We start from the raw sequence: 18,744 nt of genomic DNA, 5'->3' as shown, positions 1-18,744 counted from the left end.
AGTAGTAAAGCTAGAATCTGATTTGAGGGCTGACTGCAAATGTAACAAAACTCTGAGGAGTTTGAGTTCAGGAGTTACAGGAGTTTAATTAGTTTGAAGGCTCTTAATTAGTTTGAATCTCAATTAGGATTGTCAAAATTGGTATACTTACATACTGTCACAAATGGTAAACTTTTAAGTGGTAAGAAATGCTCAGATATCCAGCTGTTCTGATAAATATTTTAGTTAGAGAGAGTTTCTAAACAGAACCCAACTTGAATGCTGGTTTTCAAATAATTGGTACAACATAATATTTTTAACACTAAAACAATACTTAATGTGATTGTGTCTTTTGATGATCTAGAATAGACAAGTTACTTATTTAGCAATCACAGTGACCATTATACAAATTACTATTGGAGCTTTCTGGTACTAAGTAATTCACATTGCTGGTGGAAAAAAACAAGTATTTAGACGATGTCACTTTCCTGCTGCAATGCTTTCAATGACTGCCTGTTGCACTTTTTTTGTTTTTTGGCCACGCAGCGCGGCTTGTGGGATCATAGTTCCCGGAGCAGGGATTGAGCCCATGCTGTTGGCAGTGAAAGCGCAGAGTCCTAACCACTGGACTGCGAGGGAATTCCCTGCCTGTTGCGTTTTAAAATCTAAAGTCCTTAACTTGACCTTCAAGAACTTGCATGATCTGGCCCCTGACATATTTATCTCATGTCACTCTTCATCTTAAACACCATACAATTATGCGTGCATGTCCCATCAATGAGTAGGAAAGGAGGAGCTAAAGTAGGTGACAACTACTTAATTGCAAGGGAGTGTTTTAGGGTTTTAGTAACTTATCTTTGATTTCACATAGTTCAAGGGTCATATCAGACACTGTACCTCTAGTCCAGAAGAGCCCCTGGCACATGATAGACGTCCAATACGTTCCTGTTCTATCAACCATCAAATGAGAAGATGAGATCTTCTTTTAGTGATCCCAAATACAGGAGCTTGCATGACTCTGGGCATTGAATAAAAGGCTAGAGTTATCTCCCTGCCCAATACTGAGAAATTGATGAAGAGAATACTGACCAGTAATGGGGAAAGTTGCCATCTGAGCTTCCTAGGTAAATATGAAGACCTAGAATCAGGGACTCATTTGTAGAGTAACAAACATGAATTTAAGTGACTGGAATATAACATTGGTAAATAAAGCAAGGGAACAATAATATGGCTGTTTAGTCTGCCAAGATGCTGAGGGCATGGCTTAATAAATCAACAAGCCTACCAAAGGTTAATTTTCCAAGAGGGTGGACTTGATATTTTCTACCTCCAATGAGAACAGACTAAAGGAGAGTAGATTTTCATTGCAACTTGGTAGATTTATATTATACAACAGGCATAATTTCATGACATTGAACTTTGTTACCTATTGAAATGTATAGCCAAAGGATAGATGGGTGAATGGGTGGGCAGGCAAATGTATAGAGGACAGGTGAATAGATAGATAGACGGATGATGATGATGATTATAAATCTGACAAACAGAATCAATCCACATGCATTCCAGAGGCCTCTCAAAATAACTTAGACGCAAATTCTGTATTTAGTTCCTTTAAACCCTTATTTTGTGTATGTTTCTCTGATAACTGATCTTCTTTTTAAAAAAACAACTCCATGTTTATATGTTTTTAACTTTTTAAACCATTTCCATTCCATTTCAGAAGTAGACTTCATGGATTCCCACTAAATAAAGTTGGCTAATAACCTGTGATGTATTGAGTCAGCCATGCCATGTAAATCGCCTTTCCTTTGTTCACCTCTCTGCCTCCATGTAGTAGGTTAGAATTAAACCAAAATGATTCTTTGTAGGACATGTTCCAGCTTTGTTTTATAAATTCACATTTGAAGAATTTAATTCACAGCGCTAAATACCACATGTAGTAACAATTTAGAAATTTTTCCAAAGGACTTGCTCCTTCCTCTCCAGATGAAATATAAAAAGACAAGAGCATACGAAAAGCATTTCTGTTGTTGTGCAGTTTGCTTTCTTTTGGATTTATTTTCTGTTGAAAATGGAGTGTTTGGAAAATGAGATTTGGTGAATTACAATTCAATTGAATTTTTCTGTTTATGCCTGAAAACCAGAGTCCTTCTGTGCAGGATCATTAACTTCAGTTCTGTTTATGTGTCAGTGTCAGGCTGGGGAGGGACTGGAGATGGAGGGGAGAGAAGAGAATCAATGAATGTGGGGAAAGAGAATGAGGGAGAGAAATAGAGAATAAGAGGAAAACCATTTTACAGAACAAGGTTCCCAAGAAACAGGTCAAATTAATTTCACTAGTGTTTGAAGTGTTAGTCTCCCTACCTGGTAGGAGCAGAAAACAAAGTCTATATACCACTAACCCAAGTAAAAGTAACACTGGCTTACTTTCAAATCATGCTGGAATGACCAGCTGATTAAAGTTTGGAATAGATTTGCACACAATAAGGGCTTCATCAGTGATGTATTTTCCTGCTTCAGGAGATTGTTGTATTTCTTACTGTGAGTTTTTAAATCCCCACTTATCTTTTATGATAGATGTTAGTAAATTACATTTCTTGATCTTGGTTTTGTTTTTATAGCTGTAACCAGGAGAAGCTTGAGATTTTGAAAATTTGATTATTTTCAAATTTTGATGTTGTATTTTTATTTCTAAAGGAATAGAGCTATGAAGATGCTATAAGTGCTGAAATCAGGCATTTAGTTACTTTTATGTAATCTGTTAGAATAGCTGATTTCTAGTTGCTTTGTAACTATCAAAACTGCAAGCAAAGCAAGAAAAATATGCATAAAGTGATGTGCAATATATTTTGTGTATGATACAAAGCTTTTACACCCATTTAAACTTTACAAAAACCTTTTATGATAGATAGCTGAAAAAACTGAGAGTCGGAGAAGTTATGTAACTTACCCCAGGAGGTAGTGAAGATGGGATTTGAACAAAAGTTTTTCAGAGCTCAAAGCTCCTACGTTTTTTTTACAACTGCATGTTTCCCATGGATCTTGCTACTGTATTCAAAGCTTAATAGAAGTTGTTCACCTGCTTAAAATTCTTCCCATTCCCACTCAACTCCTTCATTGCACTGATATTGGCATAGCAAATACTAAGTTCGTTCGTGGCAAACCTGTTCCATGACCATTTTCTTTTCAACATTTCTTCCATGTCTCCAAAAGGTCAAATATTTCTTTAAAAGTTGTTACTATTTTTAGCCCTTGAAGTCTTAATTGTCTTACAGTCATCTCCATTTCAGCGCACTAACCTCAACTCCCGTATATCAGATCTGAACTTCAAGGTGCCATCCCCATCGGCTTCTTTTGCAATCCAGCGCTAATGGAGTGCGTCATTAAGATGCATATTTCCCCCAATAGGCTCAGCTCAGAATAAAGGGGTACCATATTGTAAAGAGGCTCTGTGCTCACTAAGTACAAAGATCACCTGGATTTCCTTTGAGTCACATAAAAACGAAAGTAAAGCATTCAGACCACATGCATACCAATTTTGAACAATCTGGAAATGTGTAGAGCAACCAACAGACTTTTGTTAAGTGACTACCCTGTGCCAGGTACTGCTCGACACTGAACTTGACTTTTCATATTCCCTGGTACTCGCCTCTATTAAGCATCCCCATATCTTAGGCAATAGTCTAGGCACTGGAAATCATAAATATCAAAAAAAATCATGGGAGAGACTGGCCTTCATCTTAACTGGTCTTACATTTTTCTGTAAGACCTTCTTAGGACAAAGAATCTGACTTGGATTATAGTACCTATATTTAAAACTTAGGGGAAGAGCTAATACGCAAAGCATTTTAATCTTTCCTGACAGAAATACAGTGGCCATTATAATTAATAGACATTGCCAGTGAGAGTTGCTGTCAATATGTGGCATTACGCCCAGGGCAATTAAATTTGCCTGTTTTTTATTATTGAGACCAAATGCTTGGCCTGGGTTCCTGCAGAAAATAAGTAATTCCATTACATGTGATTCACCTTTGAGTAACCCTCCAAGCTGACGAAGACTCAAGCTTGAAAATTTACATTTATTACAGAAATAATCCATTTAGCATATATTTATTGGGTCTCCTTATGTTCACTGGGCAGCACAGAAAGATTTAAACATGCAAAACACAGTCTTTGTGTTTAACAAATGTACTGCCTAATTTCCCTAAAAATGTTTCTCAATTGAAAAAAAAAATCAAGGTTTTGGTTTTTTTGGTTTTGGTTTTTTTTGATAAGAAGGCAAGACGAATTGTCAACTAACAGAAAGATATTCCAAAGACAGGAAGCGCATAGACTCTGGAGTTAGGCAGAGGGGACTTTGAAATGTGGTCTGTCCCAACTGCTGGGAACTAAACTCCGAGGGAGCCCTTGGAACACGCTGCCTGATAAGAGTGGCATCGTATATCTGAAACCTTCAGCCATACCAGATAGTTTAGGCTAACGGTGTGATTTGTGATGAGCATCTGCCTTTGTATGCCTGAAGCTTTGGGTTTATCAGTTGACATCTAGGGGACTGTAGACTGAAAACCTCAGGTCAGTCATGCAGGTGTTCCATGCCTATGTGAGCTGACCCCCAGTAAAAACCCTGAACTTAGGTGAGCTTTCCTGGTTGGCAACACTTCACATGTGTTGTCATACGTTGCTACGGGGAGAATTAAGCACTGCCCATGCAAAAGTAGGAGAGAACAACTGGAAGCTTGCACTTGGTTTCTCCTGAAATCTGCTCTAAGCATCCTTTTTCCTTTGCTGATTTTAATTTGTAATAAGCCTTTCTGTAATAAACTATAACCATGAACATAAAAAAGAAGAAATGTGGTCCGTCAGTTACCACCTGTGTGACCTGACACCAGTCACTCCTCATGCCCCATGGTATGTAATCAGTACAATAGTAATAGCTCCCGCTTTATAAGGTCGTGTTGAGCTAAGATAACGAAGTTCCTGATGAATTTCCTGAAACTTCTTAAGTACTTAACAAATTACATCTATTGGTTTTTATTCATGATGTGTGTTTTGGGCTAAATTTAGCTTTTCAATGTGCCACTGTATGCATTCTTCACCTAAAAGTGTGGTGAGGTCACCCCACACCCCTCCCCCTGAGTCTCTGTTCCCTGCCCTAATGCACGTGCTGTCAGATAGGTCCACCCCATGCAGCTTAGGGCTCCTTCTCGTTCCCTGATACCTCCATATATACAAATAAATATTCAAAAACTAAACATCAATGGAATGTAGATTGCAAACATCCAGAAAAGTCATTTGGTTTTTCTTTTAATTATTATACAAACATTCAGTGGCTTTTTAAAAAGGTGTTAGACAAACATGGATGGTGTGTCCACCGTGTACTAGGCATGGCCCTGGGTACCGAGAGAAGCATCGGGACTACCCGATAAGTCGCTTGGCTTGGAGGCATACAGACCTGGCTCAAAATCTTAGTCTTATCTAACTTGTTTGTTTGGTGATCTTGGAAAAGGAACTTAATCAGTGTGAGTTTATTTCTTAATCCATAAAGTAGGGGTTAGTAATACCGGCTGGGCTTGTTGAAAGGGTTAGTTTGTGAAGACGCTTAGCATAGTGCGTGACACGTATGAGGGACTCTGAACCAGCGCTGCCTTCCCCCCACTCCTAGGGATTACAGAGAGAAAAACTGAGGCTATTCCTCCAAACCTCATGTCCTGGGAGGACATGAACCTTATATTGAAAGTAACACAGTGCTTCTCAGATTCTCTATACGTTTTGCTGCAAATGACAGTCAGTAAGAGGTCCAATTAAGATTTGATTCCAGATCTTTGGATTCCAAAGAAAGCAGTCATTCTGCTCCCTTCCACCATGTCTCCTGCTCTGTATCTGGGAGGTGCATCTTCATGCTTCTGGAGGAGATACATGAGAAGATGGTTTGCATTCCTCTATGAACTGTGTCTTACATACTGACCCTAAACAGCTGTCACTGCCACCCTCTCCTCCTTCCGGTGCTCCTCTTTCTTCCAAAGCTCTAGGTCACTCTTAAAGCCAGCTCTGTGCCCAGGCCATGACTGGTCCAAGCTCTGCTCAAAAGCACTGTTTGTAGAGGAGTGGGAAGCAGAAGGATCAAGTACACCCCAGGAACATTATCTCCAAAAGTGATGCCTTTTCATCAATTTTAAATGCAAAATGCTTATATGGGGGTTTTAACACCATAATAAAGAGCTGTTAGTGAAAGCAGTGTGTAAGCAAGACTGTGACATGAGTGAGGAAGGTAATAAAATATAGTGCCACATCTCTTCCCATCCCAGTCCCTTTAAGTTATCTTGGAGATAAACCAGTTTGCTGCCAACATGCTGATAGGATGGTGACCAGTCTACCTTTGACCTCTTCTTGTTGTCTTACTAGCTAGCAGTGGAATGGTAGGAATTCAGGACAAGGAGAGAAAAGAGGAGGTATTGGCAGGACTCTCCACTTTCACTCCTATGTGGCAGGAGAGCGTCTTGTGAAGGCCAGCAGAATCTTCTGTGAGTTTGGTCCTCAGCTCCCGCCTACAGGATGCTCACACCTTGATTTCTCCTGTTTTGGACTCAACTCCAGGACTGTTATCTCAATCTGTCCATCTATAGAACTAGTCTTCATTTTTAGGGAAAAATATTTCAATTGCAATTTTAAGAAATAGAAGATGTGAAACCAACCAAGCAAAAACGCTGTATTTCTTTTGAGTATCAGATTTTGATGTTTTACCTAAAATTAGTATATAGTATAGAGGCTAAATTTTCTTTTTTGGAAGATCCCTCTGACAAATTCTGTTTTCATTGTAACATTTAAAGGCTCAAATTTAGAATTTAGTGTTTGTTCAGTGAATCTCTATAGAACAGTCACACTTGGGAGAAAAGAAAATTGATAAAGGTAGTGTTTTGCTGTATTATTTCTTCCTCACCTGCAGAGTTGTATACTCAAAGTCAGGAAGTTCTAAGGTATCTTTATTTTTTAATTAGTTAGGAGACATTTCAGCGGAAAACATTGTGAACACAGTAATTTGTGTTTTAAATTTAAAAGACTTTAAAAAAAAAGGTTTATTTTTTTTTAAGACTTTCAAACTTTTTGGAGCTATCATAAGAAATATATTTTACATGGTCACCCAGTTTGCAGACACTCACCACCCACACAGCTGAGGCCAAGAATTTCATTATACAGTCTTCATCCTTTCTACAGGCAATGCACACTTAGTTTTTCTCTTCTACTTCATTTTCTAATGGAGGTTTCACCCTATCAAATTGATTTCATAAGCTTCCAATGGCAGTCTGAAAAGAAGATGAGAAATAATGCCTCTATTTTAATACAATTGAGTAAATCATTTTAAGGAATGTTCTATTCATGAAACACTATGGGGCAGTGAAAATAAAGACAGACATCTACATAGTAGAGTGGCTGACTTCACAGAGTTTACCATCTAGTAGAGATTAACATAACATTGTGATCTGACGAGAAAAGCTGAAAGGAACATTACATAAAAATGTGTTCATGACAAGCTTTTTGTAAACAGCTGTTATGTGAGAGAGAAAAGCTGGAGGTTTTGTTGTAGTTGTAAATTCTTGCGGACATATCACTTTCTCGATGGTGAAGGTCATCACGAACACAGATTTGTGACTACATAGCTCCCAGTTTCTTAACTAAATATTTGACAACTTTAGCAAAAAAATAAATAAAAAGGAAAAAAAAAGATTCCAAACTTTTAAGCCAATCTGCCTCGTCTCTTTCTTTTCTTTTTCACTCCCTCCTATCTTTCTTCCCTCTGGTCACAGAATAATCTGGCTTGAGCTATTCTGTTTCTTTTTTATCGTAATAAAATACACATGACAAAATTTACCATTTTGGCCATGTTTAAGTGTATTCAGTACATTCTCAGTGTTGTGCAACCATCACCACTATCCATCCAGTTCCAGAACTTTTATATCATCCCAAAAGGAAACTCTGTACCAATTAAGCAGTCATTCCTCATTTCCCCTCTACCCCACCCCTGGCAACCTCTACTCTGCTTTCTGTATCAGTGAATTTGCCTACTCCAGATATTTCACATAAACGGACTCACGCAATAGGTGGTTCTTTGTATCTGGCTTCTTTCACTTAGCATAATGTTTTCAAGGTTCATGCATGTTGTAGCATGTGTCAGTATCACATTCCTTTTAATGACTGCATAATATGCCATTGTATGGGTACATCACATTTTGTTTATCCATTCATTAGTTCATGGAGAACTACTTCATTTTAAGGGGGATTTTATTCAGAAAATAATTGTAAACTAATAGATTGGACATACCTTTAGAGGTTTGATTACATATATGTGTGTATATATATATATATATATATATATATATATATATATATATATATATATATTATAGGCACCTAAAGGCTTTCAAAGAAATCTGATGTCTACTTGTAGAAGTTTGAGCATGAGAAGAAGTGCTGTATATCCAGAAGCTCATGAGATAGTACTGGATCTGACCTATGGATTTAGGGTTCATCTGCATACAGATGGAAAATGAAACCATGTGAGTGAATGAAATTGCCCCAGGGAGAGAGTGTAAAGGAACTTAGGACAGAGTCCAGCAGTACTTTGGGGATCCATGGAGGGAGAAGGAGCCTCCAATTTCCTCCCTAGAGATGATGATAAATAAAACCTAACTCAGGTGAACCCTCAGGCTCATCATTTGCAAAGAAAACACCTCCTACTTTTTCACAAGGTTTGTAAGAAAATTAAATGAGTCAACATGCGCAAAGCAGCTGGTACCTGGCCCATAGGTAGGACCTCGGTAATGATAGCTACAAATATTACTATATATATTTGTGCTGTCACTATTGTCAGTTTCTGCATGTTTCTTTATTTCACTATCTTGTAACATCATATCCAGGACTACCTATTTTGAAATAAGCTTTCCTACCCTCTTAAAACTCAGTCTATTTTTAATTTTGTTGTTGTTGTTGTTGTTCCCAGACTTTGCTAGCTTCTCCCATAGTACCGATGGAAGATAAAAGAATCTAAATTAGGTGGAGAGACGCTAAGAGGCACAGGCCAGACTTCTGACCCAGTTCTGCATGCACGCGGGAGGATGTTCTCAATTCCATAGCTTGGAAGAAAACTATTCTAGCCCCAGACCATCAGGACCTTAAAATTCTTTCTCTTTAGATCTCTTTGCTTTGATATTGGCAAGGGAAAAGTTATTCACCTCATTTCTCAAAGGCACTTGATTTTTTTTCCCTCCCATTTTTGGTAAAGAGTAGTTGACAAAAATTCATGACCCAGCCTAAAAACAATTGCACTATTCTGGAGTCAGAAGTGAAAAATCATTGGATATACTGTTTTTTAAGCTTATCATGTTACCAGACATAGTGTCTTAAACTTGTTACTCCTGTAAGATTTTTGACTGTCCTTGCTGTCTTCTGAAGAATTTCTTTGAATATTTTTAAATAAACTCTCAAAAGACTTGACCACACCTCTCCATTCACTTTTAACATGGTTGGTATGACTGTTTCTTCCTGGGTCTTCTCAAAAAGCTGTTAAGATATGAATAACTTTTATATTTCATAACTTTGTTTTAGTCTTTCAGAGTTTTCTTTATACTTTTCTAAACTTCTCACATCTTTCCACCTTTTAAGGGGGAAAAGTTTTCAGTGTTTTTTCTTTTTCAATAATTTGATTAGTTTTGTTTTTCTGGAATGTCACATCTCTAGTGTATTCCTATTTATATTCCATATATGGGAATGTATTCTACATATGGGAAATATGACTTTCAGTGAAACTAAAACTACACAATGGCATTGCATTTTGTGAACATATGCAAATTCTTTCATTCCTTATTACTGGCTGATTTGTTGTACACTGAGAGATGGAAATACAAAAAGAATGTAACTCGTACTCATCTACACAATTAGAAATGATTCTGGGAATGGACTCTGTCTCCTGAAGCTTGATCCAGGGCACTTTTCACTGGAAAATGGACAGCTCGTGATGTTCATGACCTAGTTCATGTTGGCTATTATCCAAGTTTGGTGGTCAAAAACAGGACAGAGTCTATGGAAAATTACTATTGCCTGCTCTGTTACTAATTTAATACAAGAATTACTGGAATTTGTCTGTATTTTCTCATCTGTTTGGTAGGGCATGCTATCTCTTGTCTCATGGTCAAGTTACAGAAAATAGAGTAATTTGAAAACATAAGATAATAATAGCATTTGGTTTATAATTCTATAAAAACCAGTAGTGACTGGTGAATATAGCATTCATTGTGACTCCAAAGCTGAATTAGAAGCATGGAGAAGCCAATTAAGAGACTTGAAGCCCAAGAAAAATTATAGGAGGAAAATGATGATTTTTAACTACAATATTTTGTCCCTATAAGGAGATAAGGCAATTAGAGGTGAGAAGAAAGAAGTTTTTCACAATCAAAATTAAAAATGAACGGAGAGAAGGTGTTCCTAAATATTATGGGTGGGTAGTTTTAAATGTCAATAAGTTTTCTATAAACTCCTCATGTGGAGGATAATGGAGAATAGCTTAATGTGGGAGGAGATTTTTTTTTAAACAAACATTGACATTTTAAAGACCTAAACATCTTAAATGGAATGACTATTCAAATGCAAAATTAGACAAACAGAGGCATCTTGGAGATTGTATTTGAGTAGTATCCTAAGAGCCAGATAATGAATGACTCAGATCATCTGAGTGGTCTGGGCTGACTCACATGTCTTAAAAAAAGATGTCATCAAATCTCTGATTTTGTCAGTGTTTTTCCCCTTGATCACCCGGTAATGCCAAACAAATCCTGAACGTCAGTGACTTTTCCAGCTCTAATTTGTCAGGATGAAGTTCCAAACCACCAGTAACAAGTCTAAGATTCTGAATATATAGGCATTGGTATATTTGAATAATACTCACTAACATGAGAAACACAAGCCACATATGTAATTACAGGACATGTGGGAGATGGGAATCCCAGACAGAGCCTTGTCAGGAGAAGAATAGAAGATACAAGACTAGGCTTGGTTTGTCCAGGATGGAAGAAAAGGAGCCTTCTTACCCCAATACCACCTGAATGATGCTTCCTGGAAGACATCTTAAATCAACAAATATTATCTGGTTCCTCTACTTGGCGTAGAGGACATACCGAGGGTATCCTTGGCCTCTGTCCTAGAAAGGCTTACAGTCTATGAGGGAAACTGACATAGGAACTAATAAGTGGAATGCTTTGATATATTGTAATACATATAACAGCAACATTTGGGGGAGCACAGGATAGTCAGTTTCTGACGGCACTAAGATTGAGAGGCCCTTACAGAGGAGGGGGCATTTGACTGGGCCTTGAAGGCACATATGGAAGTTGTAAATATCAACAAAACAGGAAAAGCATTTCAGCCAGTGGCAAGGACCACATAAGGAGAAAAGAGATACAGGAGTACAGATATTGGGGATGTTGAGAGAATCCAGTATAGCCACCGAACTGAGGAAGTGGAAAAAGATGAACTGGGAATATGGGATACAAAGATGTGTCAGGCCAATGTGGCTTTCTCGTATGGTTTACATAATCTCTGTCTTGGAACTATCCCAGTCTCAAGAATCTGTCTAACCTGGAAATTACTGTTCTTCTAAGTCTGTGATGGGGTTTCTTGGCACAGCGCCAATTTGGGCGATGACTAACAATAGTCTAAGAAAAGCTTGCCAGCTTTTCTGTACCTTGTCCTGATCTCCTTTCCATTTTTTTTAATATTCTTACATTGCTCATAGTGCTAAGAACGTACAGTGCCATGTCCTTGATAAACATCTGTTGAAAAACAATAATGCATCCTATGCACATGCACACACACACACATGCATACACATGAAGAAACTTTCATTGCTCTTTGAACATTCAAATTTAACTAATATATTGCAACTTTAAAAATATGTTCACTTGAATGTTGCTAGGAACATTCAAATAGAAAATAGATTTTTTGACCTTTTGTTGTTTTCCCACAGGATTGAAAAAACGTACAAGGAAGGCCTTTGGAATACGGAAGAAAGAAAAGGACACTGATTCTACGTATGTACTTAAGGAGAGCCCCACTGCTCAGCATCCGCTGGCTGTGACCGTGTGGAAACGCAGATCTGGTGTGGTCTGCTGTAGAGCAGAATAATGAACCTATTAAACCCCTTATTTGGCAAGAATCCCTGAAAGAAAGTTAGAAAATGCAAAAATCAATAGTTGTTTAGGCACAGGTGAAAAGAAAAAAGGTTATGTTGATCTCGTACCTTTAGCTTTTCATTCTGTACATTTTTGTTGTGCATAAATTTTATCACAAGGTGCGGAGAATTGCCCTGTGGCCTTGTCCTCTGTGAATTTATAATTCATGGAATAGAATATCTATCACGCAAATTGAAGTATCTTTCATATAACTAAAAGAGCTAACATTTGATACGGCAACCGTGGTAACACGTACTTAGTAAACGCTCAGTGAATGGCAGCAGCCACTACTCCTATTATCACGAATACAAATTAATACGTGGTAAGTTCCTTAGGAGCGATTAGAAATGGAATTTCCGGGGAATTGGAGGGTGGGAAAGCTCATATTTGAATAGATGATCAGTGAAGCTTCAAAGAGGGAGGAGCCTTGATTTTGGCCTCAAGAAGATGAGGACATGCGTTTCATGCAAAGGGAACAACAGCCAAAGCAGAGTTGTGGAAAAGCCAAGTAGGTATTCAGGACAAGCTAAACAGAGCAGTCTGTCTACTTGTCGGCTGCACGTAAATGTAATAGTGGGAGGCAAGGCTGGAAAGGAGATCAGGGCCAGATAGGAAGGGCTTTAAGTACCAGCCAGGCTGAGGTGTCTGGGCTTCCTTCCTTAGGCAGTGGGCGACCTTGAAGCCTTGAAGGCTTTTAAACCAGAGACTGTAAAGGATTGGGGGGTAAAAAGCTATTTTTTGTCCAGATATCTAATGTTAAGTCCCCTCTTCTTACCTTTTCTTTGTGTTTTTTCTTTTGGTAAATAATTATTTCATGGAAGCTGCATTTATTCTAGTCTTGCCAATTTTTCTAAATGATTAAATTAGAAAAAATTTTTCTCAGCATTATATAATTTTCATTATTTCTTAAGAAATTGCCAACTTTGAAACATTAACCAGAATAGGAGGTGGTTCGTTCACCAGAGTCGGAAGACCTGGGCTCTGGTTCCAGCATTGCCAATAGCTCCACGGACTTAGAATACACTTTCCTCTAATGGGCCTCAGTTTGCACCAGATGGAATCGAATTTCCATAAAAGACCAGACACTGTAGCAGTCCGTCTGTCAACAGAATCTTTTGCCACCTGCAATGTGCCGTGCGTTGTGGGGGACACTATTAGACACATCTCAGGAGAACATCATTAGCAGAAAACAAATCCATTTTCTTTGAGACGGTTTCTGTAACTGACTACACATAATCTCTGGTGTGTGAAGAAAATTAAAAAGGAAAAAAGCTCCCTCAAAAGGAAAAAGAGGTCAAACAACCTCCCCAGGGCAGGCTGAGCTCATTTGCGGTGGCCAAAGTACCACTCTTCCATCACCACTTCTAAAAACATGAAAATGAGGAAGATACTCTTCATGGCTTTGTGTAGATGCCCAATATCTCTCTGAAGTACTCTAACAAGACATTTGCTTGTAAAATCCCAAGCATCTGTCCTTTACTTCTTATCATCTGAGTGCCCCAGTTTACTTAGGTGATAGCAAATTAGCTATAAACTGTTTCTGCCAGCAGTGATGGTCAAAGGACAAGACATTTAGTGTAAGCCTTTGCTTTTCATGAGCCCCTGCTCTCTAATTGGGTCATATATCGTTCTTGCAGAAGGCTGGAGAAATGTTCTGGCAATGTGCTATCCCTTCAGATTTAGGTAATGCTTATGTTAGTCTGCGATCACTGAAACATTATTGATACAAACTGTTTTCAGGGCTGTTGCAACTCCGTGAGGGTTGCCAAGTAACCTGCTATGGTAGCTGCCAGTTCCAACTTCAGCTGATTGAGTGTCCTTAGATAGAGTGGAGTTAGAACCAGAGCTTCCTGATTTGATCATCGTTACAATGGCTGATAGAAAGAGGAAAGGAGAGAGCCTGTGCTAAGTGGCAGGTCCTGTGCAGGGTATTTTGTATGTACTGATATCCTTTTTAATCCTCATAGTAATTCAGTAAGGTTAGAAATAATATCTCAATTTTGGAGATGAGAAATCAGTGCCAAAAGGAATTAAGTAACTTGCTGAAGGCTACCCAGAAAAATAAGACATGGAGCCAGTATTCTAGTCCAGAGTCAAGTGCCTATTCTTTGATTACCCAGAAAAAAAAAAGAATAGATGGGCAAAATTATATTCAAGACCAATAGGAGGGTAAAAGAGAAAAGGCAGCAGTGGCAAGAGGTGACTGTCACTTTTTAAAATAGAGGCAAAGGGTCCCTGGTAGATGATCAGTTTTAAAACAGAATCAGTAAATATAATGGGTCTGCTGTTAAAAAGAAAAAAAAATTATGTAAAAATGTATAAAACTTAATAAGAGGGGGTTAGGAAATAAACCGAGGATACATACCCCATTGTCTGAGGCTGCTAAAATCTCTCTCTCTACTCCCCATCCTAGGTCAGCTTATATAATAACTTTATTCTAGATAACATTTAATGAGTATTTACTATGTTCTAGGTACTATTCCGGGCTCTTCATTTATATTAACTTATTGAATCCTTTAACAGCCCTATGAGCTATATGCTGTTATCACGGCTGTTACATAGATGAGGAAACTGAGACACAAAGGAGTGAAGTACTGGTCCAAGGTTATGCAACTAGGAAATCTAAGTTGATTGAACCTGGGCAGTCGGGCACTATAGCTGGTGCTCTATACCACCGTGCTTACTGCTGTCATACGGGGAAGCAGCAGCCCCATTTCCATCAGTGGATAAGACAAAGGATCAGAATAGACACCAACGCTGCTATGTAGAATTACAATTATTCTGATTAAGATTTTTGAAGTGCCATCCCTATAGCTGTAATATGCATGAGACCAAGTGGCCTCCCATTTAAGATCCCCTGTAGCTATGCCCTTCTACCTGGACCAATAGTGGGCAACACCACAGCCAGGACTATCTCCAGAGCCTTGTCTTCTCCACATCTATCACCTGCCCCGAAAGACAACCCCACGAGGATCAGTGCCTCTGGATGTGTCCTACGCAAAATTTGATGCAATCTCCTCTCTATCAGTTCCTTTAGCAGAGGCTGAGATCCTAGTAAGAAATGCTCATTTTTTGCAGTGTACAAATCTAGGGAAAATTGACTTTGATGAGTGTGGGTTGGTACCTTTCCTCTGTACTTTCCTACCACCTGGGTTTACTGTGGCCATAATAACCCACTGGATTTACTTGCCTGTCTCATTCTCTCTATCATGAGCATGTCTTCTTCATTATTTTATCTCCTGACCCTAGCCTAGTGCCTGGCCTATTATAAGCAGTCAATAGTTGTTCAATGAATTATATATAACTTTTATTGGCTAAGACTCTTCCTATCTTTCTATCTTAGATGAAATTTCTTTGAACCAACTTTTTCCCATAGCCAGCGAATGTCCAAAGATCCTAAGATTTCTGTCAACTCCCATGGTCTTGCAATATCAGGGTCCTCTCTGCTTCTAGCCCCTCTATCACTGATTCATCCCTGCATCCACATGGACACGGAAATGATTATGGAAAATGACGCTCTCCCATCAAGTGCTTTGTAATCCGAGTAGAATATTCTGCTAATTTTGAAGGGGGTGTTGGTGGAGAAGGGGAAATCACATCTTGAAGCCAAGAAGATGTCCCACCAACTCTGCATTTCTCTCTCTCTCCTCTGTCCCACCCTATGAAGCAATAAACAATTTTGTCACTTGGTCCCACCTCCTAAGGAACAGTTCCAACCACACCAAACTCTTCAAGATTTCACAGTCCACCCAAACACTTACTAAGGTTTTCTTCCAAACAATGCAGGTCCCCATCTAAGCATAATTCTGGTCTCCATGTTAATAGAATAATATTTTTCTAGCTCCTTACAGAATGAATTAATATAAGAAGTTATAAAGTGACTACCCTTTTTCTTCTCTCTTTCTCTGATTCCTCCAGCTCAGTTTTCCAAAGTAACAATAATAATACCCTTCCTCTATTGCTATAAAGTCTAACATGGCTGCAAGTGAACAGCTTTGTGTTCCTAGGGTAGAGACATCATGGAAGAGGAGGAAAAAACCTGTAACAAACAAACAAACATTTTTGAATACTTAGTATGTGTCGGGAACCATTATAAGTTCTTTATATACCTTATCATATTTAAGCTGGCTTAGAGAACTAAGTAATAAGCAATATGTTCAAGGTCAGAGAGCTAATAAGTGGTGGAGTCTGGACACCTGGATTCATCCTACTCTAAAGCCCTTATTCTTAAGCACTGCAGCCTAGCTTCACCATGGATTAAATACCCTGGACTTTAGTCATCAAAGCAAGCCATTTAGCAAAATTGCCCTCCATTTCCTGTTCTCCTGTAATCAAGGGAGCAGTAACTCTAGAAATATGGAAGAAAATATAGATTCTCAAAGTAAGTTGAAAACTACTTTGTAGTTTTATAAATTCTTCTTATAAGTATAAGCAGTTCCTTCTTATAAGGGGAAATTCAAGACCACTTATGGGGAGAAGATGAGAGAGAACAAATGGGTTTGCATTCCTGGTGGTAGTTTTAAATAGAAGGCTGCTGAGTGGGACAGCTCTTAATGAATTCTCCTCTCAAGACACTGCACCAGCAACTTGTGCCTTTTGGATTTCAGTTTTTAATGAGACTCTCCCTCCCACGCACACATACACACACACACCCCACACTCAAATATCACTCAACCAATCTGTTTTGATTTGGCTTTCATTAGCCAGGTTTACTGGGGTTGGAACTCGTGAGAGGGGGGAGAAAGATGGTTAATGATTATTATTGTCATACTTGAGACTATGTAGCAAGAATGATTCATTTTCCTAATAGCTACCAATTTCTTTTTGTTACAGAGGTTCACCAGATAGAGATGGAATTGTAAGTATTTAAATGACCATTTTTAGTAGGTTTGCACTCCAAACCTATGCTAGCTTAAATTTCTTGAAGCCCCATTTCTTCTTTTTTCTTTCTTTTTCTGCAAGGGAAAAAAAATTAGCTTAAATGACTTTTCAATTACAACTTTTTTTGTTGTAAATTTTGTAGTCATTGCATGGGACATAAATGCAGTCTTGGTCAAGTTAAACTTGTTTATTGCATTCACCAAAAACCCTGCCCCAGAGTAGGCAAGCAAACCAGTCATCAATGTGGTGGGTCAGAAGCCAGACAGTTCCTGCAGGGGCTGCTACCATCAACTGTTATTTCGTTTGCAATTTCATGATATAAGAGCTCCTTATATGAGAAGGTTTTTCTCCAGCAGAGGCCACAGAGTCATAATGGATCTGAGATCCAATAAGATTGAAAGAAGCTCTTCCTCTTTCGCAGTTAAGCTGCAGATACATTTTCTATGTTAAATTCATAAGTAGGGAATGGTCTTGAAACCATTTATGCCTGAATTTACAGCCTGGAGGAGAAAAACGTGTCCACTGGGTTTAGATTCAACCGTAACTCTGATTCCTTGCCGGTCACCAGATTTCTTGCTTTTTAAAGAAATCTGTGGTGCATGGGCTTGGATTTATCTGAGTTGTGCTTATGCGAGTTTGCACCAGCTTCTAAAATGACTTCCTTCAAATCTAAATCAGATGCCTATTCAGAAGGTTCAAAAGAACAGCTGTTACTGAAGGAAAAAAAAAAAAAAGGGACTCGCATTAGGCTCATTGGGCTGAGGTGGGAACAAAAATAAACCAGATAGTTAAAAATATTTTCTTGAAAAATCACCCTTTATAATATTAGACCTAAATTGGGGTGTTAATTGCAGCTATGGTAGGAGTTTTTCTCCCATATTTGACTCAAGGTTCTTAGCTTGGGGTGCCTTTTGCATTCATGTAGTTCTCGCCATGAAATGTTAAGAAAGTAGACTGAAATTTATCAGACATTGGGTAACACTATAATCAAGGCTCTATTCAGCAGGGGAAAAAAAAGACCCAGAAGACTCAGCTTCTCCTCACCTCTTGCTTCTGGCTCAGAGCCCTCTCGTTAACTCTGTCTCAGGTACTCTCCGCTTCTGTGTCTTCTCTTTGCTTCTGTCTTGGTCCCCTCCCTGAGTTCTCTTGTCCCCTTCATTCTGACCCTTGCAAGGCTCTGTGAGATAGTCTCTGCTTTCCCTCCCTGCTGCTTCCAGGCTGGTTTGCTGTTTCTTGCTTCTCTCCCTGTGGCACCCTCAGTCTTGTCCTTTTTCCTTTCTCTAAAGCTCCTCCCACCCTGCTGTTCATCGTCTCCCAAGGCCCCACTGCTATCTCAGAGTTCTCTGGTCTTCTAGGGACCACGAGTTTAAATCTCGAGCAGAACATGCACCCCAGTGCTTGGCACAGTCTTGGTGGGCGTGTAGCAGGCACCTCTGAGTATGTGCTGAGTCAATAAGCCCAGCCATGATTCTGCGGACTTGCCCACCCTGAGTCAGGGCTTCATCCCTGAGTTCCCCGATCCTCCTTCACTGTCACCATTCTCAGTCACATCAAGTTATTTATCAGCAGATGTGCCTTCTTTGTTCCTTAATTGGAAATGCCATGAATGGTCATGATTTTAGGAAGGAGGAATTATTCAATTTCGATTTCTCAGGAAATAACACAG

At 38.8% G+C, this 18,744-nt stretch overlaps 1 protein-coding gene across 22 annotated transcripts in view; it reads left to right on the top strand.

The window, feature by feature from the left end:
• SGIP1 (SH3GL interacting endocytic adaptor 1) overlaps positions 1–18,744 on the top strand; it is a 215,576-nt gene that overhangs the window by 90,259 nt on the left and 106,573 nt on the right. For 20 of the 22 annotated variants that reach the window (XM_082356843.1, XM_082356844.1, XM_082356842.1 and 17 more), the window contains 2 exons: positions 11,993–12,056; positions 17,031–17,055. In XM_082356843.1, coding sequence (XP_082212969.1) covers positions 11,993–12,056; positions 17,031–17,055 — 89 coding nt within the window. Of the gene's footprint in view, positions 1–11,990; positions 12,057–17,030; positions 17,056–18,081; positions 18,166–18,744 lie in introns of those variants that run through there. The other 2 variants (XM_082356841.1, XM_082356850.1) reach the window with 2 other exon arrangements.

The sequence above is a fragment of the Balaenoptera borealis genome (genome assembly GCF_965194805.1).
Source record: "Balaenoptera borealis genome assembly, chromosome: 1".
Classification (NCBI taxonomy): domain Eukaryota; kingdom Metazoa; phylum Chordata; class Mammalia; order Artiodactyla; family Balaenopteridae; genus Balaenoptera; species Balaenoptera borealis.
This window is presented reverse-complemented; position numbering and strand designations above follow the sequence as displayed.